At 42.1% G+C, this 23,680-nt stretch overlaps 1 protein-coding gene and 1 long non-coding RNA gene across 5 annotated transcripts in view; one reads left to right on the forward strand and one right to left on the reverse strand.

Moving 5' to 3' along the window:
- Positions 1–23,456, forward strand: part of LOC148127116 (uncharacterized) — a 32,903-nt gene extending 9,447 nt beyond the window's left edge. The window contains exons 2-3 of the long non-coding RNA XR_015741947.1: positions 20,989–21,042; positions 23,338–23,456. This is a non-coding gene — a long non-coding RNA (uncharacterized LOC148127116). The remainder of the gene's footprint in view (positions 1–20,988; positions 21,043–23,337) is intronic.
- The window catches only part of RAPGEF3 (Rap guanine nucleotide exchange factor 3), a 73,464-nt gene that overhangs the window by 2,737 nt on the left and 47,047 nt on the right, over positions 1–23,680 (reverse strand). For all 4 annotated transcript variants that reach the window (XM_087925494.1, XM_087925493.1, XM_087925495.1 and 1 more), the window contains 22 exons: positions 23,327–23,489; positions 22,472–22,556; positions 19,992–20,052; positions 19,424–19,500; positions 18,208–18,354; positions 16,771–16,886; positions 15,263–15,351; positions 13,555–13,633; positions 12,351–12,501; positions 10,699–10,781; positions 10,292–10,331; positions 9,294–9,375; positions 8,933–9,079; positions 6,036–6,133; positions 4,932–5,057; positions 4,529–4,710; positions 3,843–3,933; positions 3,453–3,503; positions 2,158–2,245; positions 1,423–1,487; positions 1,104–1,158; positions 481–552 (listed from right to left, as the gene is read on the reverse strand). In XM_087925494.1, coding sequence (XP_087781620.1) covers positions 481–552; positions 1,104–1,158; positions 1,423–1,487; positions 2,158–2,245; positions 3,453–3,503; positions 3,843–3,933; positions 4,529–4,710; positions 4,932–5,057; positions 6,036–6,133; positions 8,933–9,079; positions 9,294–9,375; positions 10,292–10,331; positions 10,699–10,781; positions 12,351–12,501; positions 13,555–13,633; positions 15,263–15,351; positions 16,771–16,886; positions 18,208–18,354; positions 19,424–19,500; positions 19,992–20,052; positions 22,472–22,556; positions 23,327–23,489 — 2,148 coding nt within the window. The remainder of the gene's footprint in view (positions 1–480; positions 553–1,103; positions 1,159–1,422; positions 1,488–2,157; positions 2,246–3,452; positions 3,504–3,842; positions 3,934–4,528; positions 4,711–4,931; positions 5,058–6,035; positions 6,134–8,932; positions 9,080–9,293; positions 9,376–10,291; positions 10,332–10,698; positions 10,782–12,350; positions 12,502–13,554; positions 13,634–15,262; positions 15,352–16,770; positions 16,887–18,207; positions 18,355–19,423; positions 19,501–19,991; positions 20,053–22,471; positions 22,557–23,326; positions 23,490–23,680) is intronic.

A 23,680-nucleotide genomic window follows, 5' to 3' on the forward strand; every position in this document is an offset into this window, starting at 1 on the left:
TCCTTATAGATTCCAGGGGCTGAATCCAGGTCCTTTTGCATACAGACTCAGAACTCTGTCATGGAACTATAGTTATTTCCAAGGAGTTTTCATGAAAACCTCTGTTAGGATATAGTCCTTATCAGAGGTGGTATTCAGCAGGTTCTGACCGGTTCTGGAGAACCAGTAGTGGAAATGTTGAATAGTTTGGAGAACTGGTAAATTCCACCTCTGACTGGAGATTTTACAGTATCCTTCCCCTGCCACGCCCACCAACCCTCGCCTACAGAACTAGTAGTAAAAAAAATTTGAATCCCACCACTGGTCCTTATGAAGCAGCTGTTGTTACATTTGCGTTGTGTAGGGTGGGGAGAAAATACCAATACACTCTTTTGAAAAGGAGAGTAATATAAACCATGCAATGATTTGATGGTTCCAAAGAAAAAGTCTACACTTAAACAATGGTACACGAGACCCCTCTTCCCCAATTCATTTGCTTACAGGTTGAGGCACGTATTGCCCGAGCTTCTTCCAAGAGGTACTGGTGACGACTCCGCAAGGGAGAGAGGGGAACTGAGGAAAGGGAGCAGAGGAAAAATAAAAAAAAGGAAGTCAGAGGTTTACAGAGGAGGAATGTGTTATTTCCTAGGCAGCTCCTGCTAATTTCTGCTTTTTGACATCTACAAAAACATTGTTCAACGTTCCTGAACATTCCAGCTCTAACAGAAGTGCTTATTATTATAATGAAAGCATCCTTATAAAACATCGAGCCTGAAAGTTATTTCTCTCTCGATGCATCTCTCACTGTCTGACTCAGATTACCCGTAAATCTTCCTCTTTCAAATGTATGACTTTCTCAGGAATGGGACGAGCTAAAATTTTAATTGTTAATTGGTGTTAAAAATAGATGAAACATGAACCTTACAAATTAGTCTGACGTGCTTATTAAAAACTGCTTTGCAAAATGAAAGGGGTGGAGAGAATCATTCTATTTCATCAGGCCACCATATTTGTGCAAGAGACCTCTGCGGCAACCATTCTAAACTGCAGTGTACTGTAGGCTTTGCTTCCCTTGATCCTCACGGATCACAATTCCCCCATACCCAGCATTCTTCTATACTCACGGTTGGGATGACTCCGACAGTGATGTACAAGGTGAACAGCTTTGGCCATCATGCGCTGCACAGGATAGATATGGGCTTGTGTTAGATTATTCACTTGTTCTCTAGTTTCTCTAGTCAAGCTATTTGTAGACTGAAAAGACAACTAACACAGCATGCATGCTGAAGGTATCCCGACCTGCAGTCAAAATCTAAGAAACACCAGAGTACTTTTTTCCAGCTAGTGAATATTTTATTTCCAAAATGGAATGGCCTATTTCATTCATAAAACAGCACAACAGCAGGTCTACTCGAATTATCCCTGCCCCATATCTCTACTCACCAGCTTCTCAAAGTTGACAAGGTTCTCCACCAAGGTACGGTTGCCCTCGTGAATGAAGGTCATATCTGCAAAGTGAACACAAGTGTCTCATCATTTGTTACCAAAAAAACGAAAAGAAATAGAGACCTTTTCCCCTTTGTAATTCTAGGACAGGCTTGAAATCTTTTGAACATTAAGGAAGTGTTCCTCGAGCTTCACTTTTGGTAAGTTTTTAAATATCTACATAGGCAAAAATGCAGAATTAATTTGCCAGCAGTTTCTCTGGTTTCAGTGTAATTTCTGTCAATGGTCCAACTTGTGAACCCAAGAAAAGCAGATGCTATCAGAAACTTTATGGGAGACACTGTTTTGATACTGAAGAATCAGAACCAACTCTGCTTTTTCCCACGCAATGCTTGTATAGTTAAAAATAGCTTCTCTTTTCCCCCCACCCTTGGTTGGTCACACTGTCCAATTGTGAATCATCCTTTTGTTTTGAGAACAGTTCTGTCAAACACCTGCATTGGTGGCCTTGGTGAATATTGTCTACATTCTTTCCTCCCTTTCCTCCCTACAGTTCTTTGGCAAGTTGAATAGCAATAAGACCTAAACATTTCAAAAGCAGTTCCACCTTGACAACTGCACTACCTTTCATATTTTATAACCTCTGAACGAGCTATGGTTATTTTGAAGCTTTATCTGTCAGTTACTTAAAACTGCACTTGTGTATATTCGATAGGACTCCTGTGGTTGTACCTTTAAGAAGGAGAGGCATAAAAGGGATCATGGGTGGAGACAGCTTAGCCACAGCCAGTCTATAAACACGGTGATTCCAGGAGGGATCCTGGAAAGAAAAAGGATAAATCAGATGGGATGTTTGTAATCAAACATAATGGCTCCTACAAACCATTTTTCAATTGTGTGGCTTCATCTGGATTGTAAAGGTTGAAGAATTAGAAATCTTTTGGAAGCCAATGGCCACACTTAACTTTTGAGGGTGTAGCTGAAGGCTACAAAATCTGAGCAGAGCTGATCTTTGGGAGGAGTTGCTCAGCTTTAACGGATGCATCTATTCTAGAACTTGCTTTACAACATTTTCATGCATTCCCAGACTTCAGATGATGCAATACTATAGAAAACTGCAGTATCGGTTAAGAGGTGGTTCCAAGGGCTGCAAAAAGGGTAAAGCTTTGGGCTGCTAGCTTCCATGCTTATGCAAAGTCCCTAATTATATATTCAGCATAATATATTTGGGAGGGCGGGGAGAAATAGCTATGCCTCGTTAGATCACTCTCTCACAGGAAACATGCTGCAGTGCCAAAATCTTGCATAATTTAAACGGAGATTCAATGCTACTTGGACTTTAAGTGTTAAGTCTCATAATATCATATGGGGTAATGATATTAGGATATTGGGGCAATATTTAATAGTGGGTAGATAGATGGGTATGATGTTGAGGCCCTGATGCAGGATTGCACAGTGGCACCCAATCTCCAGACAGGTTTGCTGAGCAACTCCTTAAATAAGGGATTCTCTTCCATATCATTCATCTCCTCATATTTTCAGAGGTCCAAAAATAGATTTCCATTCATCTACTAAAAGATCTACTAGAGAGATTTCCTCAACAGATTTTGAAATTAAGAGCCAAAGAACTTGAGTTCCCACTGAATCCATTCAGGGAGAGATCTAAATTTGACCAACACAAATAATTGAGCTCGTATCTTTGTGAGAAAGTCTATAAAGAGAAAGTGAGGGAGGTCTGGAAGATTTCAGAACGTGGTCTAGGTAGATTATGCTCCATCAGCCTAGGTAATATTATCTCTCTGTGGAAGGATCCTGATAAACTGTAGACCACCTTAGAGTCAAAATGTAAATATTCTGACTAACATTCAAACTACTACTCTTAAAGCTACCTGTAACCCCTAATATAAAACTGGTGTAAGCCACACTCTTGGCACCAGTTCCTCATTAGTGAAATGGGAAACAGAGTGGAGGTAAAATGAGAGAAGAAACAACACTTCCAAAGACAAAAGGAATACCTCTCCACTTACCAACATCCGTTCCATAGTGCCGTATAGCTTTCTCGTCTTGTGTGGAAGTTTCTGAGATATGAAGAAAAGTCAAAGGGAGAATTGTCAGAAATGACCAATAAAAGGCCAGTGCAGAAAGTTGGGGAATTTATTCAACTTATATTGGTTCAAACAGGACCCATGAAAAGAGAGTGGACCCTTCAAACCCATAGGTAGAATTTTCATTTGTACGCAGAACAACGTTAAAGCTTTGTCAACTTTGTTAGGTCTGGGAAGAGGCTTTCAAAGTGGCAAGTGTAAAATTGGAAGATAGTACAAAGTTGAACACGGTTTAGGTTAATGTAGGAAAATAGTTTCAAACCAAACATGTTGATTCAACTGTTTCCCCTTCTCTGGAGAGTAGAAATGTACCTCCCAAGTCCTAGAAAGGCGGCTGATGGCAGAGTGGCTCAGGCCAAACATCACAGCAAAGAAGGAATTCAGGTTCCTTTGGTCTTTTAGGCTGAAATCCAAAATACAGAAACAGCATTCAGATACGAAGGAAGAACCGAAACAAAATTGATTATAAACTGCAAGCGTTTCCACGGGAAAAACAGCAGATGCTCCATTCCTCGAGCATCAAGTTCTCTCCCAGGGAAAGAAATATCTGCTTCCTTTTCAGAGGTCTCCAAAAAGCAAATCAGGATCTACAAGGTGAGGTTTCAATGCTCTAAGTGAGAGAGTCATCCTAATGGTTAATAATAGCAAGAGCACAAGGCAAGGAAAGGCAATCTGCTTTTTATGGGTGACATCTCACTCCATCTCTTGCCTTTGGTCAGGCTGGCTGGATTCCTGAATTACACTGTTTTAAATCAGAAAGTTGAAAATAGGAAAGCTGGTGAAGAAACCAAAAAAAATGGAATTTTCCGAGGAAGGAATATAAACTATTCTCTGGGGAGGAGAACAAATGTGTGGGCTGATACTAAAGGTATCTTATTGCGTAATTATTTTTGTCTTGACTGATAGACCTCAAGGAACTCATGAAAAGGAATCAGATCTTGCCAGCCCACAGTCTACCCACTTCTAACCGGATATTTTCATAGTTAGTAGACGCTTACTGTGCAGCCAGCTTGATGAATTTGCGGAGCAGCTGGGCTCTTTTGATAACATCGGGACAAAGGCAAAGCTCAGTGGTGATCCAGAACTGCAGCTCATTGAAACGACGCAGGAAACGCTCCACATTGGCTGTGGTTGCGCTGGGAAATTTCTGTGGCCCAACCACGTAGTAAATCAACTCCACCTTTAAAAAAAAAGCACAAGCTCCAGCCCTAAGACACAAGGCCTTGCCTCGCTTTCTCTTTCAAACGAGCAGGCTAATGGGCTAAGGCCTCTGCTTGCCTTGACTTTAGGCACCAAGCAATAGTCAGAAATCTCAGCTCAATACCAACAAGGATGGGTGAATAATTCATGGCAAGACTGGGAGCATCAATCCTTGTAAGCAAACGAATAGAGTGCCCTTACCTGGTGAATGCTTTTGAAGAGGTTCCAGTCATGCTCGGTGAACTGATTGGCCAGGTCCTTTGAACTAATGAAATCCAAACTTTCCCAGGAACCAACACTGGGGCCGAGCTGATCAGGGTGAGGCGCCTTTGCAAGCAAAAGGAAGAAAGGATGGCATTTTTGCTATATACAGATGCACTGTGCATGTTGAGTCCTGGAATGGAACCTCAGGAAATGTTTGAACACTAAGCCCAGGTCACATTAGAAATGAAGATTATATTAATCCTACCACACCCATTGCACGCAACTGTACTACAACCTTAACTATCCTGCAACCCCTTTTAGGAGCTTTGGATGTTTGTTTGGCATTTAGGAAAAAGGACTGAATGTCTTCGGTTATAGATAATTCTGTCCTCCTTTTGCTAATCTGTAACTCCAAAACCATATGCAGAAGACCCAAATCATTAAACATTAAGCAAATCATTTAGTTTGGAAATATCTTTTATCACTATCTTGCTTCAAAAAGTGTATAGATAAAGCTTCAGGTGTTCCAATATTTGAGGGGCTTCCACAAAGAAGAGGGGGTCGACCTATTTTCCAAAGCCCCTGAGGGCAGGACAAGAAGCAATGGATGGAAACTAATCAAGGAGAGAAGCAACTTAGAACTAAGGAGAAATTTCCTGACCGTTAGAACAATTAATCAGTGGAACAACTTGCCTCCAGAAGTTGTGAATGCTCCAACAGTGGAAGTTTTAAAGAAGATGTTGGATAACCGTTTGTCTGAAGTGGTATAGGGTTTCCTGCCTAGGCAGCGGGTTGGACTACAAGACCTCCAAAATCCCTTCCAACTTTATCATTCTGTTATTCTGATTTGGGATACTCGTTCCTTGGTCTTGGTATAGATTGTCCCTTCTCCAATTTTATGCAACTTCAGAGATTTCATCCCTTCAAATCAGTGCAACATTTATAACTGGGGGGAAAATCCATTTTCTGTGTTGTAAAGTTTCTTCCAGATATTTTCTATATGCCAGGGTTCACCTTTTGGATAATTGTGCTGAGAGGGTGGGAGTAACGGAAAAGATGTGAGAAATTTCCCCTTGTTGTGTATTTACAAGGAACACTCACCAAGTTGTGAAGCTCTTGAACACTGACAGCAAAAAGTCTCTCGTTCAACCCCAGGGATGTAAACACACCAAAAGCTTCCATGGGCAATATGACTTTATCTGCCAAAATCAAATGTTAGAAAGCAGGTTGAAAAACACAATTGTTTCTCAACTGGCCACAAGGAGGCAGCATAGGCGAAAGCATCAATAGTAACTGTCCCTCAAGTCTCTGCCTTTTCCGTTCCACAACCACGATAGAGAACGCACAGCTCACTTTATTAGCTCTTACCTAGCTAGTAAATTTAGCACTCTTTACTTGTCTCTGCCTCAAAGAGGCCCATTTTACATTCATGATAATACATCCTTTTTCTCTTCCAGAATCAAGCAGTAGCTGGCCCTACCATGACATTAACTGGCATCTAGTTTTGCATTTAAAAACAAACCTAAGTAGTGGACTTTCACTGGGTCTTCAAGGGCTGCATGTGAGAATGAATAAAAGCTAGGCCAAGAGTCTTCAAACTTGGCACATTTAAGACTTGTGGACTTCAAGTCCCAGAATTCCTGAGCTAGGGCTGCATGTGAGAATGAATAAAAGCTAGGCCAAGGGTCTTCAAACTTGGCACGTTTAAGACTTGTGGACTTCAAGTCCCAGAATTCCTGAGCTAGGGCTGCATGTGAGAATGAATAAAAGCTAGGCCAAGAGTCTTCAAACTTGGCACATTTAAGACTTGTGGACTTCAAGTCCCAGAATTCCTGAGCTAACATGACTGGAGGAGGAATTCTAGAAGTTGAAGTCCACAAATCTTAAAGCTGTCAAATTTGAAGACCCCTGAGCTAGGCATTACCTGTGTGCACATATAAATGTACATCCACATACAACTTTCTTCTTACTACAAGATGCATGGATAAAAGGGTTACATCACCCCTTCTCCGTGCATTGAGATAATTTGACTTGGTCTGTCCCTTCCCGTCCTGGAGGAGCAGAATGCCATTTAAACAGAAAAGGAGGAGAAACTTCGCTGCTTTTTCCATTGAGACTTCTTGCTCCATGGCTTGACTGACAGCTGTTTGGCAGACAGTCAGGAGCCAGGCTGTGCTGGGGAGAAGGGCGTCATAACCTTCCCGGCACAAACAAGGAAACAGAGGAGGAAGTGTGAAGAGAGAGAACTGAAGGAGGGGTCAGGAGAAATCAGCCTGGGCCTCCCCATGGCAGACTACCCAAGAGAGCTTCAAGGGGGGCAGTTTATCTTTATTTGATAGGCCACAGGACTCCAAACTTGGCAAGTTTAAGACTTGTGGATTTCAACTCCCAGAATTCTCCAGCCAGCATACTTTGGATGGCTGGAGAATTCTGGGGGTTGAAGTCCACAAGTCTTAAAGTTGCCAAGTTTGGGGGCCAGATGGTGATAGACCTAGATAAATCCACGTGTGGCCTCTTTCTCTTGTGTTCTGAAGGAAGCCAGGCCATTTGAAGCAGGAGAGAACAGATACAAACAACAGCTGACCCAACATTCAATGTGATAAATGAAAGTTGTGGATAAGCAAGTTACAAACCACACAATAACAGTGGTAGGTAAACTTACTTTTCTCTTAGCTCGCTGTAGGAGGAGATAGGCTATGGCAGAAAAAAAAAAACCCCAAGACTGTGGGAGCACCTTTTCAGGCTAACAAGCTCTGTTAAAAGCCAGAAGCTATTAACTCCATCAGATGCATAGCAGGGTTAAACTGATACAGGATTTAAATTATTTGAAAATTAGAAGTGTGTCCTAGTGAATCAGATACACTACTAAGGTCAGCCCTGTTCTTCTCCCAGTGCTTCAGGTGAGACCCCTGCCATTTTTAAAATTTGAACCAGTGCCGCAAGGACATTAATCCGTCATAGATATTCAAGCATTGCCTTCCTGATACAATTTTAAAAATCAGAGAAATAATTTCCTCAGACTATAAAACTTGGCTAGAAACGTGAAAAGGAAGTTTCAGAATGATTTCATGGATACTAACTCACCTGCATGCTCTTCTTCCCTGCCTCAAACACCTCAGCTTTAAACAGACAGGAACCCTTTCTGCAATGGTTTTGACTCTTACTGAAATACATCCATGACTAACACCAATTTGGATATGACCCTCGGTTGTTCCAGGACAGCATTGCTATAGCGGAGCCACTTGTCACTGCATAAAGGCAGGAGCATTCTTCTCCCAAAATTGCTACCCCCAATTTCATTTATGTGCCATTGAGTCATTGTCAACTCTGACTGTCCAGATACAGTATATACATTTTCTCCATGATGATCCCAAACTTGCCTTTCAAGTCTTCTATTGGTGCTCCTGCTGACCACGCTATCTGCTGCTATGGCTATTGCTACAGCTCTTTGCCTCAAAGTAAAGGAGTTGAGGACAACAGAGTAGGGGAATTTCCTTAAGTTGCCTCATGCTATTGATAAATTCTTGAAAAAGTTGATTTCCAATGACAGACGTGCCTGGACCGAGCACATTTAGAGGACATCCAGGTAGCCAACAGCTGTAAATTGTTATGTTTGTTTGTATCCTCAGAAAAGGGGTTTTGCCAGGTGGGTCATGTCTAGCACTGGGATGAAGGAAAAGAGCTGTGGTGGCGCAGTGATTAGAGTGCAGTACTAAAGCTAATTCTGCTGACTGCCAACAGTTTGATCCTGACCGGCTCAGGGTTGACTCAGCCTTCCATCCTTCCGAGGTGGGTAAAATGAGGAGCCAGATTGTTGGGGGCAATATGATGACTCTGTAGACCGCTTAGAGAGGGCTGTAAAGCGCTGTGAAGTGTTATATGTGTCTAAGCGCTATTGTTATTTACATGACTGGCATCTCCATGTAACTCCTGCAAAGCTAGCATGGCTTCCTTATCTTCCCAGGGAAACGGTACCTAAAAGGTTAGAGGGGACTCACCTCCTGTTGAATTGACCTTGACTAGGATCCAATCTTTGGTCCAGTCCTGACAGTCTACTAACGACGCAATAATTTCCTGAACGGAGGCATTCACCTGTAACAGTCTGGTAAGGCAGGAATAGTCGGGCCTGTATATGTCATATGAAACTATGGAGGAAGAGGGAAAGGAAAGTGTTAGCAATAGAAGCTATTCCTTAGGTATAGAACATACCCTAGCCCATCAAGCTAAGCAAAACCTTGCCATTATCTCCTGGAGCCAAGCTCCCATATCTTGGCAGACTAATAATTGTTCTGATTACACAATGGAAAATCAATCTCAAAGCAGATTAGTTTGCACCCTAAGCAGGGAAATCATGATGACCTTTGTCCTTGATTCGGATGGTGTAACTGCTGTTCAGAAAAGGTTCTTCTTGGGTGGCAAACCAGTTCACAATGTTCCTGACCTGGGAATGAACAAAGGAGAAGAGACAGAAAAGGAAAGATTTCTTACCATGCAGGATTATACGAGTGGATGCCTATGGCTAATGCGCACTAAAATTTAACAGGAGAGTCCTTTCTCCATAATGCACACATCGGTCCCTTAAAGAGACTTCATGCAAAGGTGGGTGTCCAAAAACACAGGTTGGCCTTGACTTGCAACAATTGTGCCCAACATTTCTGTTGCTAAGCAAAGCATTTGTTAAGTGAGTTTCCCCCTATTTAACTACCTTTCTTGCCACCGTGGTTAAGTGAGTCATTGCGGTGGTTAAGTTAGTGACACGGTTGTTAAGTGAATCTGGCTTCCCCCATTGACTTTGCTTGTCGGAAGGTCACAAAAGGTCACATGATCCTGAGACACTGCAGCCGTCGTAAATATGAGTCAGTCGCCAAGCATCTGAATTTTGATCATGTGACCATGAGGATGTTTCAAGTGTCGTTAAGTGTGAAAAATAGTCATAAGTCTCTTTTTTCAGTGCCGCTGTAACTTAGAACAGTCCCTAAATGAACTGTTATACTGTTAAGTCAAGAGTCACCTGTCCTCCTTTCTTACGCTCCCAACCTTTCTCTATCTAGCTCAGGGGTCTATAAACTTGACAGCTTTAAGACTTGTGGACTTCAACTCCCAGAATTCCTCCTCCAGTCATGATAGCTCAGGAATTGTGGGAGTTGAAGTCCACGAGTCTTAAACTTGCCAAGGTTGGAGTTCTGAGCTACTTCCCTTCTTGAATTCTGCTTTACTTCCAACAAAACAAAACAAAAAAGGGGCAGTGAAAATAATTAAGCAAAATTAGGCTTGTCTACTTGGGAATGCCAGCTGCAACCGCTGATAAAGGATCAGAAAATAATGGAAGAACCTCTTGTTAAAGGCAAGGCATTTACCTGTAACTTTGGGGATGCACAGTTGCTGCCATTTTCAATCCTATTCAAAAGAGGAGAAAAGCCCGTGTCAGATCACCATGGTTACTCAGACTGCCAGAGGCCTTTGTTTTTGAGAAAACACAGTAGCAGCACTAAAACTGCAAGAATTCAAGTAGCCCGACAAACCACTCATTCAATTGTTCTACAGTTCTCTGTTACAGTTCTTTTAATTCTAAGTATACATCAACACACCTGCGTTGTTGTGCAAACATTTGCCTGCAATTGTTTAACTTGACGTCTGCCTATACCTGCGTTCAGACTTCCCAGAAAACTGGGCTTTTTGCCATGATCATCCCACTTATGGCTAGGCTTTTTTTCTGACAGTACACAAACAATTAAGACAGTTTGAGATGATATAGGAGACTCACACTCGATTTCTCCGGCGATCCTGCATTTGTTCTCGAAGCAGGGGGCCCAAACGAGCATCTTGAGTGGCACATTCTGACATGGTCTGCAAGACATTGACCAAGACCGATTAGCAGAAGCAGCAAAGCAGGCTATCTTGGAGAGGAGCAAGCAGCTCCTCTCCAACAGTGGTGGGATTCAAAATATTTAATACTGGTTCTGTGGGCATGGCTTGGTGGGCGTGGCTTGGTGGGCGTGGCAGGGGAAGGATACTGTAAAACCTCCATTCCCACCCCACTCCTGGGGGAAGGTTACTGCAAAATCCCATTCCCTCCACACCCCACTAACCTGCTTTCCAGCTACGTTCTCCTGTGCAGAGCAACAAAAGAAGACCCAGCTGATCAGTTGGGACTCAGGAGGCAGAGACTAGATGGGGAGGGGGGGCAGTCGGAGATGATATTTGCTGGTTCTCTGAATTACTCAAAATTTCCACTACCGGTTTTCCAGAACTGATCAGAACCTGCTGAATACCACCTCTGCTCTCCAGATTTCCAAGTCCACAATAAGGGAGAAGAATGCTAGACAACTAATACGACCTATATAAAAATAAATACGCGTGGGACACATTAGCCCGTTTTATAGTATGAAGTGTGGTGGCAACGGCAGTAAAATTAGGAGGGAGATTAGGTACTTCAGCCTTCCAATAATCTCAGCTGCAAAAATTGCTGGAGAAAGTCAGGTTTTGCATGCATGTACGTAGGTATGCTACGCGAAGGCATGGGTAGGTGTGGGTTCTCCCAGCCAACACCCAGAACTGCTGGGACAAGGGCAGCGTGTAATAACAACTGCGGGATTTCTGAATGCAAATTGATGGAATCTTGACACATAACCCACCAGATTTAACTGTGGTTGAAAAGAAGAAAGTGTGGGCAATTGATGTGGCAATACCAGGAATAGTAGAAGACAAAGAATTGGGAAAGATCACACAATATCAAGAACCAGCTGTGGTGGTCTCAGTGATTATCAGCACATACGGAAAGAACTTGGATTGTATTTAGAAACTCTGCACATTGATAAAATTTCCAATTGTCAATTACAAATGCCACACTGCTTGGATCCATTGCATACACCATGCCAATGCATTACGTTACTTCCAGTCTAAACATGTGGCTGGCTGTAACCAACCAAACATCATCATCATCATCCAAAAGCAACAATGATGCCACTGTCATTGACAAAATTACCATCGGTCAATTGCCAAAGGCAGCCTTACTTGGAACTGCTTACATCCTGTGGCAATATCTTTAATACCATCAAACATCCTACATCTGCCTACCCCAGATCCTTGGGAAATACTCGATAGGTGGACAAATGTGCCAAATCCAGTCTAAACATCTGGCTGACTGCAACAAACCATAATACCACCCACCATCACCACATATGAACCTGGGGTGGGGGGAGGAAGTTGCCTATTTCACAGGTACTGTATCCAGGCAAAACATGCCTCCCAAGCCACACCAAATTATTTATTTTTCACATTTTGGAACCTCCCATCTCCCTCCATTTTTTATGGCCACTGTCTCTTTCTATACTACAATTGATGTCCAGCCCCACTGCCCCGTGTTGCTCCCTGAGGACGATTTTCGGCCTTGGGTCCTCACCAACCTCCCCTTACCTGCAAAAAGGCCACAGCACAGGCCTCTGCTTGCAGCAGCCGTCCGTACAGGGACACCCACTGGTTGACCAGCCACAGGATCTTTTGCCTTTTCCTCAGGATATAAGCAGCTTTATCCTGCTCCGAGCCCTCGGAAGGTTCCGAATGGAAGGTGAATGAAAGTCAAGGAGGCGCAGGTCCAAAATGATGCAATAGACCCCATTCAGGTTCTGAGGGGGGAGGGGTTTTGGGGGGGAGGGGCGGGTGGGTGGTGAGACTTGATTTCTTTGCATGGTAGTATTATCTGAGAGTAGCAGGCATTCAAAAGCATATGGAGCTTGCCCACAATGTTCAGTGTAAGATTAAAGACATTGGGGGATATTATATAGCCAACCATTAAATGCTGTTGGATGTATTCCAACTAGTGAGATGCAGGCAGGTGTCAACAGTGGGCCTCTGAGTTGCTGGGTCCCATTCTAAGGTGACCAGCCTCTTTATAAACTGTAGACGAGGCTTCTCCACATGGAAAACAGAAGGTTGTAATTCAGCACCCCTGGGAGACAATGCGTTGGAGAAGGTTGCTGATAACACAGCTTGACTGACACTTCATCTTAAAGGTGTTGTGTGTCCCCACCCCCACTCTGCATCCTAATGCAAAATTCTGCAACCGAGAATTATATGGGTCTCATAATTGTCCGTGCTTACAGTATGGAAAAGTTAAGAGAAAGGAGACTTCAAGGAAAGCAAAATATTGGAAGTCTATACCCATCTGTGTGTGTACACAGGATTTGTAGGATTTTCCTGTCATATCAAAATTGATCGGGATTCAGAACCACTATATGAAAAGGGATTGACATGATGCTGCTGGAGAGAATTTAAATCAAAACCCAGTCCTCTATTTGGTTATAACATGCCTAGCGCGGCTTCTAGAACTCCAACAGACTGAGAACCATGGAGGTTGTCATTTAATCCATGTGGGTGGCATTTAGTTGTGGAACATTGTCCTAGGATAAAGGTAAGATCTTAATAGACTTTGGACCAAATCTGGCCCTCCAGAAGTGCTATCTCTTCCCTCCATTGTTCTGCAACAATAGAGAAAGAAAGGATGCATGGAGGGCATTATAATGCTCTTTGCTAAAGCAACCCAGCGAACTCCGAAGAAAGCCTTTTGCTGACTAGGCTTCTTCCTCTTAAGATCCAAGGCAGAGGCAACCAGGAAGGATATTGTTGGAGCAAGGTTCGGCACAGCTGTGGCGTCGGCATGAACACACTGTACGTCAGGAGAAAATCTCCCAGAAATGTATCTGCAGGGAAGAGAGAAGCCATTTTGAAATAAGACTTTGGGGCTAGGCACTGTTCTAATCTACTGCCCACTAGCGTAGAAGATTCACTCTCTCCTCTGCCTTGACATAACGCTCCACACATGTTCCAGCACAAGAACAGCCACAGACCACTTGGCCAAAGAGATGAACGAGTAGAAAGCCGCCCCCCCTCTATTAAAATAAAAGCCAAGGATGTTCTTCCTGCAATGGTGGGGTTCAAAAAGTTTTCCTTACCAGTTCGGTGTGAACGCACACGTTGAGCACAAACAGTGTCTGCAACTCACCTTCTGCTGCAAGCCCTGTGTGCAAAACAGCTGACGCGCGGCAATTGGCTGTGCCACGCTAAGCCACTGAGGTTGAAAAGCAGGAAATAAAGGTCAGAATAGACCCGAGGCAGGTGGGAGGGCGCAGCAGCTGATCCTCAGAGCTACCGGTTCAGGTGAACCAGGCCAAACCGGTAAAATACCACCACTATCTTTCTGTCTTAAAGACCATCTATGTGATTAAGACTGGGAGTCCTTCCAGGCAAGGTATGATTCCCTAAACAGATAGATTTTTGTTGGGAATATGGATAACACGGTTACTTTCCTACATCTTTTTTCATCTTGCTTCTTTCCAAAAAAGGCCATTAAGAAAATGATAGCAGAGCGGCACAGTGTATTTGAATTGACCCCACTAGAACAGGAATGCTGTTCTGGGCCTTTGAGTGAGAACCTGGAGAAGGGAAAGGAAAGAGATCACACCCAATAATGGATGGGTTGAGGAAGAAAAGTAGGAGGGGCCAGGGCAACCATTAAAATGATTTAAGTTACGTTTAGTTGTACTAAATATTTACTTTTGCTCATGTTGCCAGCGTTAAAATAATGCAATATGGTGAATCAATTGCACAAAATTAGTTAAAATCAGGTATAGGACGTCCTTGGTTTGTGACCGTTCACTTAGAGACCATTCAAAATTACAACAGACCACACACACACACACACACACACACCCCAAAAAGATACTTACAAGCCGGCCTCCCCACCTCTGTGGTCACATGAATGCATTTTGGGCACTTGTCAACTGGCTCACATTTATGGTCCTTTGCAGCACCCCATGGTGACAGGGTCACAATTTGTATTTTTGCCAAAAACAAAACCCAAACCCAGCAATTACTTCCGTTTTGGGGCAAAAACGTCCCATAGCAAACAATGGGTTTGCTTAACAGCTACCGGATTTGCTTACTGACTGCCTTAAAAAAGACATAAAATCGAGTCAGTCAAAAAGATGATGCACTTCACAACAGTCCTAATTGTAATTGCCAGGCTCCATTATGGTCATAATTAAAGGACTATCTGTAATATAAACAGGTAATAGTCCCCAGGAATCTTCCTTTTGTAATACAGCAAAAGTGACCATTCATAGCAATATTTGAAGGGTTACGATTGTGTGCAACTGTTGGTTGTACATGTCTGCCTTGGGAAACTTTAATTTGAAATCATTCCCAGAATATAATTCTCAGTTCTGCTTTGGACAAATTAGCTGCCTGAAATCCTCCAACTTCACGCTATATTGGGTTATAGAACAATTGTTCTGGAGAGTTTTCCTTTATACAAACTATTTTGTACTCACCAACAGGGTCAGAAAGGGTAGAGTCTGAACGCATGGTTTCCAATAGGTAATCAAGTATTTTTTCAGGGGTTCCAGCCATCACTGAATATCTGAAGGAAAGAACAAGATATTGCGAATCCAAAGTAGCAATTGTGGCGAACTGTAGCAAAGTAGCCTTTTGGCGAGATGGGCAGCAAACAAATGTAATAAATAAATAAAGGTAGTTCTTGACTTACAACCATTCGTTTATAACCTTACCCCAAAAAAGTGACTTATGACCATTTTCAAACTTACAACTGTTGCAGCATCCCCATGGCCACACGATCAAATTTCAGATGCATGGCAACTGGTTCATATTTATGAAAACAGTAACTGTGAGAGGGACCTTAGAGTCCTAGTAGATAATCATTTGAATATGAGCCAGCAATGTGCAGCAGCAGCCAAAAAAGTTAATACAATCCTGGGTCGTATTAACAAGAGGCATAGAATCAAGATCACATGAAGCATTAGTGCTGCTTTACAAAACCCTAGTAAGACCACACCCGGAATACTGCAACCAATTTTGGTCAGCATAGTACAACAAAGATGTTGAGACTTTGGAAAACTTTCAGAGAAGAGCAACTAAGATGATCAAAGGCCTGGAGACTAAACCATATGAAGAACAGCTGCAGGTTTTGGGTCTGGCTAGTCTAAGAAAAGAAGAATTAGGAGTGACATGACAGCAGTATTCCAGTATTTGAAGGGCTGCCACAAAGAAGAGGGGGCCAAATTATTCTCCAAAGCACCTGAGGGAAGGACAAGAAGAAACTAATCAAAGAGAGAAGCAACCTGGAATTAAGGAGAAACTTCCTAATAGGAGAATTAACCAGTGGAACAGCTTGCCACCAGAAATCGTGAGCATCACTGGAGGTTTTTAAAAAGAGACTAGACAGTCACTTGTCTGGGATGGTATAGATTCTCCTGCTTGAGCAGAGGCTGGACTAGAAGACCTCCAAGGTCCCTTCCAGCTCAATTCTAATTTATTCTTATTCTACAATGGTTGTAGTATTCCAGGGTCATGCAATCATGTTTTGTGCAAAGTCAATGGGGAAGCCAGATCCATTTAACAACTATGTTGCCGACCTAAGAACTGCAGTGATTCCCTTAACAACTGTGGCAAGAAAGGACATTAACATGGGGCAAAACACACTAAACAACCGAAATTTGGGGCTCAATTGCAGTCGTCAGTCGAGAACTACCTGTATAGATCCCACACTTGCATATATCTAAAGCGGTGCATACACAAACAAAATCAGCATGCAATTTACAACGAGGCAACTCACACAATAAGCCTTACTGAAACAAATATATTTTAGCATTACATTCACAAGAATTAGTGGCTTCCCTATCAAGCATATGGGGTGCAGGAGAAGAGACTGCCTGCAAGGGAAGATTCCCTGTTCTATCAAAGGGGAAAGGGGGAGGTGGGGACGAGGAGGCAGGTATATCGGAGGAAGCAGCAGGGAAATGTAGGGGGCAGATTGCTGTACCTACTGCTCCCCAGAGTCCCAGCAAGGTGACTGGAATTACTGCCTTGTGAATTCTTCTCTAAAACAAGCACCACTTTCCCATGTTCCTTCAGCCGTAGGGTGTTAGCTTCGACATCCTACGAAGAAAACAAATGATTATACACTAGCTTACACGATCGCAGCCTAGCCAAGAAAAGAAAAGAAATAATTCCATTTGTGAATTCTTTACTAGTTTTGATATCCATGTGCCAATCTTGGGCAACCCTTACTACTAGGCTCCTGTGACTTTGTCACAATGTTAACATAATAAAGCATAACATCCAAATAGAATAATTTAAAGTATCAAAGCAGGGAGATGTATTTTTAATCACTCTAGCACAGGGGTGTGCAATTTCATTGAGGGTGGCATCAGGGTTGTGTTTGACCTCAGGGGTCTAGGGGGCACGGCCAGGGTGGGATACCAGCTTGATGTCACTCGTGTTGGGGTGTCTGTGGTGGCCCGAGCACTCTGCCAGTGAAAACGGGCTCCCGAGCTCCGTTATTGGCTATGATGGCCTCCTGCAGCCCTCTGCCAGTGAAAACAGAGCTTGGTGGAGCCACATGCAGCCCTCCTGAGCTCTATTTTTTGTGGCAGGGGCACCGTGGGCCAGTCCTTCGCTATTTCCAGGGCGGCCCCGTGGGCTAGATCTAAGCACCCCGTGGTCCAAATCTGCCCCACAGGCCTTTAGTTTGATACCCCTGCTCTAGCATTTTTCCTTGCAAGAAGTCTACAATATGCAATCAAGTACTGCAAGCAGGCTGATTAATCAGTGTGATCAAGACTGACAACTGTTGGAATTTAGCAGGGGGTGGGGGAAAAAAATCTACAATTCCTATCCATCCTCCATTTGGGACTCTGCATCATTGCTCGACTATTCTAACTGATTCTGATTAATATATATTAGAGGGAAAAGAAGCAGGGGCAAAAGAGAGGTTGTATACCATTTGTGTTAGACCAAGACAAAGAAAGGCAATGATGCAGACAATTGTGCAATGTGTGATTTTCCAGCTGTTGATTACAGTAGTCGAGATCATGAAACATGAGAATTTGCATTCACCATCATTTTGAAAGCTACATATTGCCACTAGGAATAAATAAATTCAAGTAAAACAGATTAAGGGCAGGAAAGTTGAAGCAAAGAGAAGGGTAACTGGGCTCTGAAACAGATACAACCACGAGGAACAATGTGGAAATCCAAATAACGGAACACACACAAAGTGTCTAAGCACTTCATTGTTGAAATTTGGAGTCGACTATGACCTTTATTTATACACCTGCCTCTCCATCCTTCAGTGCTCTCAACTTCCTTATACAAGAGGTAAGTTTCCTCCCACCAAACAAAGCATACTGAATGTTGCAAATTTGTTCCACAAACACAACAGCTTCAGTCTTCCAGCATGATGGATTTTCATGCCTACCTTGAGAATCCGGTTGAAATCCCTTTTGTCCACTCGCAAGAAGTGGCAACTGTCTTCACGAAGGATGATGGTGGCAGCACGGGGGGCATCATTCACGAGGGCAAGCTGGCCAAAGTCATCACCTTCATGTAGGGTGCACACTAAGCCCTGCAAAACGAGTGAGCGAGCCAATTATTTTACTCACAAAATCTAAATACCACCTTGGCAAATATGAGTTGCCCTCCTGAGATCATTTGACTACTAAAACCACAAAATTGTTCTTTTGTATCTTATGTTTAACTTAACCAGGAGGAAACCAGATTAAACACAGCTTAGGAAGAAAGGTTTTAAGGACAGAAGGTTAAGCACACGCAATTATATTATTTTTGCCTTGTAAAGGCACACACCCCTGAATGTCTTACATTATATGGTAAACCTGTTTTTATTCAGCAACGTGGAGTTCCACCTTACTTTAACCTCTTACATATACAGTATTTATTTTCTATTGTATGGCTATTGTACCCCGTGACACCGTTTTATGATAAGTAAATATAAACATACATAGGAAGTGAGCACGCCAGACAAAAGGCCAAGCCAATTTCCCACCTTACCTTTGTACCCTACTCTTTCTCTCTCTCTCTATAGACACATATGTTTGTATGTAAACGTAAGGGGATGGGAAGCTGATTTGCAATGGGCGAATTCATTCAGGTGGACAAATTTTAGCACTAAAATTGTCCAGGGAGGAAGGGGAAATTTTGGAAGACAGAATTTTATTGCAATGAATTTTTCTTTCATGAATTTATCGATTAGGAAGGTGGTGAGGTGATGTCTAGGAAAATTACAGGTGTTTAAATTGGCCTCGTATGGGAACCTTACAGAAAAGTAAATTTTGACTCCAGACTTTCCCCAGTCGACCTGAATGTTGTTGAGAATTTGGAGAGTCGGACAGACAGCTGGAAAATGCCTGGATTATTGAAAGGTGGGTTGTTATGTAACAAGGGAAGGGTTAGAACATGACAAAGGAAAAATTTGTAACCTCGTAAAAGTTTGAGATAAAGCTATACATTAATTGTTTGCAAATACGAGCAACTCTAAAGTCAAAAGCATAAATCCAAGGGCTAGAAACATTGAAAGAAATAAGAGTTCACTCTCTTCTAGTATCTGAATGCCTAGAATTCTTGGACTTATTCTGAAACCAACCCTTTTGATGCCTAAATACATGAAAAGTTCACACCTTATCATGTGTAACAACATTGACTGATCCTTTCCAAATGATGTACCAGGAGGTGCCCTTGTCCCCTTGGCTGAACACTGTGGAGGAGGGGGAAAAAGGACGATATGTTAATTACAAGGAAATTACAGCAGAGGCAAATGTAGTACAGTTAAAAACGAACATTTTAAAAAACAAATTAACAGAAGAAGAAAAGGGCATCTTGAGCTGGAGTTAAGAACAAAAGAGCGAACTGGGAACCTTTTACAAAGGAATACACAGATTTTAAAGAGAGAAAAATGAACAGCAATACTGACAGCTTTCCTCCCTGGTTTCACAGAACAAAGGATTGTTGAATGCCATCGCTGTTCCTTTTTTACAATGGTTGGCATAAGTTGTTGTGATACTGCAAGTGGCATGCATAAAGATGCATATCATTTCAAAGAGGCCAACTCACAATGGCTATACCTGCCAGCCTAGCTACAGCCAAATGGCTGCATATAGTAGCAGTTTGGGGTACTTGAAGGCCACTGTCAGAGACAGAAAGAGTATTTCCAAAGTGACAAAAAAAAAAAACCAAACTGCGACTCACACACAGTTCCAGCCTTGGCATGGGACTCAAAAAGAAGTACAGCAGCCAACTCTCTCCTCACCTGCAATGGAGAAACAGCCAGTGAGTAGGCCCTATAACACATTTCATTGAGCTATCACACATTTCAGAAAGCAACAGTTGGTAATTGAAGTCAGCATGTAGCGTAAGACAGCATTTAAGCTAAATCCTTACATTTCTAAACTCAATCCACGCTGAGACAAACATGTTGAGACAAACAAACTGAAGGTTTATAAAATAGATGCCGTTTTTTATGTTTTTAAATCTTCTTCAGGGGGGAAAAGGAAGGAAGGAAGGAAGGAAGGAAGGAAGGAAGGAAGGAAGGAAGGAAGGAAGGAAGGAAGGAAGGAAGGAAGGAAGGAAGGAAAAAAACAGGTGTATAAATGGGGAATAATGTATGTATGTATGTATGTATCTTTGGTTATTTGGGTTTTCTCCCGCATAAAATTGGAAGCACAGAGCCGAAGACACAAGCCTGAAGATGATGAATGAGACTTCATCGAAACATTTTCCCACGTCATTCTAGTTGTGCTTTTAAAGTTGTAGCAACGTTTCGGCAGAATCTCATCTGCCATCATCAGGCTTCTGTATATATCAAGGATCAACTTTAGATATAATGTTGGGCATTGGCAGAGGTACAAATGAAGACTATAAGGTAGAGAAGTTGAATTAATTCACAACACAAAATTCCCCAAAGCACACTGGAAAGGAGAAATATTCAAGTAATTGTCAGTTCCTGATTTAAGAACTATAACATTTGGCTGGAAAATACTGTTGGCATCTATAGATCCCTTAGGAGAGGAAAGCAAACAAGGGAGCCATGGCAACAAAGCAATGATTCCTGTAGGTGTCTGGTTCTAGATTTTCTGTAGCTTTGCAATATATGTCAGTTGTGCCAGTTATATCCTGTTTGTTTGGAGTTGTGGACTGCTGCACTTCTGCATTATGCCATAGTTCCTTCCTGTCTTGTTCTCCACAGACATCTACAATATGAAGCACGTCATCTGAGAAATCTCAATGCAATCAACCAAGGGTTTGTTTTCTTAAGTCAACATGTAAATTACACAGTGTACTTAAGCAACTTGAATGGGTACATGGCAAACAAGCAAATAAGAAAACGCAGTGGTGCCAGTACTTAACATGATTTCATTTTTTCCATAAGACTAATCAGTAGACATTCAGGGCATATGGACAGGAGAGTAAAAACCAGTATGAGAGCAAAGCTGAACAGGAACCGTGCCAACCCTCCCCTAAGCATAAACCATTCATTTAAGGGGAGCATCAAGTAGAATAGAAGTGAATCCAGCTCTCACTGCTGGATTGGATGCATTTAGAGTGACTGAGATTTGGTTACATGGATACATAGCTATTAGACAGTCTGGGAAATTCATGTAAAAAAGTACATTCAGGGAAATCTTATTTGTTTTGCTACTAAAAAACCTTGATTTATAAGTAAGACTCTCAAAAAGAATGCAAATGACCAGCCTTCTGCAAGGAATATAAATCCTTCCATTCCCCACCATCCAGTCAGAGCTGAAGAAGCTTCTTGGATGAGAAGCTAAATGTCTTCAAAATAAAAACAAGCAAGTTCAGTTGCCTCCTGAAAAAGCACCTTTGGGACAACCATGGCCTGGATTGATTGAGAATCTGTACAGACTTTTAGACACATTAATGTTTATTACTTACATCTGCAATAGAAGTAGAAGAATAGCTGCCATTTTGTTTTCCTATCCACCTCACAAGATTGTTGTTGTAGAGAAAATAGGAGGAGGAAGCAGCATTACATATATTTGCCTCTTTGAATTACTTATAGAAGTATAAGTAATCCTTGACCTCAGTTGAATCCAGAATTTTGGTCACAGGCTGTTGCAGTTGTAAGTCAAGTCACCACATGACTGGACTTGATATTATGGTTTACATTATTATGGTTTATAGATATTTTTGTGATCTTCAGGATCTTGCTTACAGTTGTTAAACAAATCACATGATCACAAATGTGATCCAGTTGCGAGGTGCCCAAAATGTGATCGCATGACCATGGGATGGTACAGCAGTCATTAGTTTGAGAATGGGCAAGTAGTAAAATTTTCAAGACCTCGTAACTTCTAATGGTTGGTAAGTGACCAGTCATAAATCAAGGACCATTTGTAATAAAGGTGGGATTTAAACAATTTAATAGTAAAAAAATAAATTAAAAACTGGAAGGCTGCAGACTTGGACCATTTCATGGTATTCTGAGGAAAAAATGTGGGCACTGCCATAGACTTGTGTGATGGCTGGGCTGTAAAAAGAAATAAAACGGGCATCCAATCAAGTTGACAGAGAACCAGCAAACAAGCCCTTTCAACTATATGATGGATAGGATGACAAAAACAAACCGAGTCTTTCCTATTTGTTATTCACAACATATTTGTAACAAATTAAAGTTAGGCCAAATGAGACAGAATCTGTTAATCACTCACCGAACTGGAGAGATGGGCTACCGCCTTGACATGCAGTAACTCCTCAAAGATCAGTGCAAGTTCTTCATCTGTGCGTTGGTTAGGACTGGAAGAGAAAGACCAAACGAAACACACATTCTCCCATCAGCTGACATTACATTGCTGATCTCAGATCTACGCATACAAAAACATCTTAAGCCCATAAGATTACATTCACAGCTGTGTGTAGTCCTTCTCTCTTCCCAGGAAGAACCAAGACCTACTCAAAGTATGCATGTTTCCTTCTTGACAGGAAGTCAAGCTGTCTTTTAGCTTTCTCAGCCATTCTTGGCTTTCAACACCAATATTAGGTCCATTACCGAGAGCCTGCAAAGCTTAACTCTGAAATATTGAGGGCCATAAATTCCATTTTAAGAAAGTAAGACATGATTATGACTCTACATTGCACTAAGGCACAGAAAGAGCTTCCAAAGTTTGTCCGTTAGACTTTTTTGAAGGAGTAGAAAATTAGATCTTCTTGTGGTCCAGCAGTGTCTTAATTTCTGGCACCATTGCATGAAACTGTTGTTTCTTCTGATGTTTTTTGCTGATTTAAATGTATGTACAAAAATACATACATAGGCATATATTTTTATAAGGGATCACCATGGCAAAGTGTTTGCTTCACTTGCAGAGGGGATCCAGTTCAATCCTCAGTGTCCTTAGTAATTTTTTTCCTTGAATAGAGTCTATAGAAGCTTCTTTAATTCCGTATGAATTAAATACACCGAATCCAACAATCATTATACTCCATTTTATAGAACTATGATCCATGCACTAACTTCTTGAAATTTTCTTTTTTTTTTTTTCCTGGCTGCTACCTGATTCAATGCTTACGGTTTGCGTAGGATGGTGGTGAGCAATGCCGTCGGGCCCAGCTGGGTCAGCAATGCCAACCCCTCCAGTAGCTCCTCTCCATCCCTGTCTTCAGCACTGGGTTCCAAGGCCACAAATCGGAAGAACTGAGCATCTCGGTCTTGAAAGTAGCTCTCCTGTCGTACTGCATGAACAAAGGAAGGTGATTCCAGGCCATAAAGAAGGAAATGAGGAGGATCAAGTCAATAAACAGTTTGATTCCACCCCTAAGAAGGCAAGGAAGATATTCCACCACAACACCATCTCATTTACCTCTTACTAAAGGTAATGAAAGTGATCTGGATTTACAAAAGGAAAAAAAAAATATTTGGGGTA

This window comes from Pseudonaja textilis, chromosome 2, assembly GCF_049901715.1.
Source record: "Pseudonaja textilis isolate UNSWEBS1 chromosome 2, rPseTex1.2, whole genome shotgun sequence".
NCBI lineage: Eukaryota > Metazoa > Chordata > Lepidosauria > Squamata > Elapidae > Pseudonaja > Pseudonaja textilis.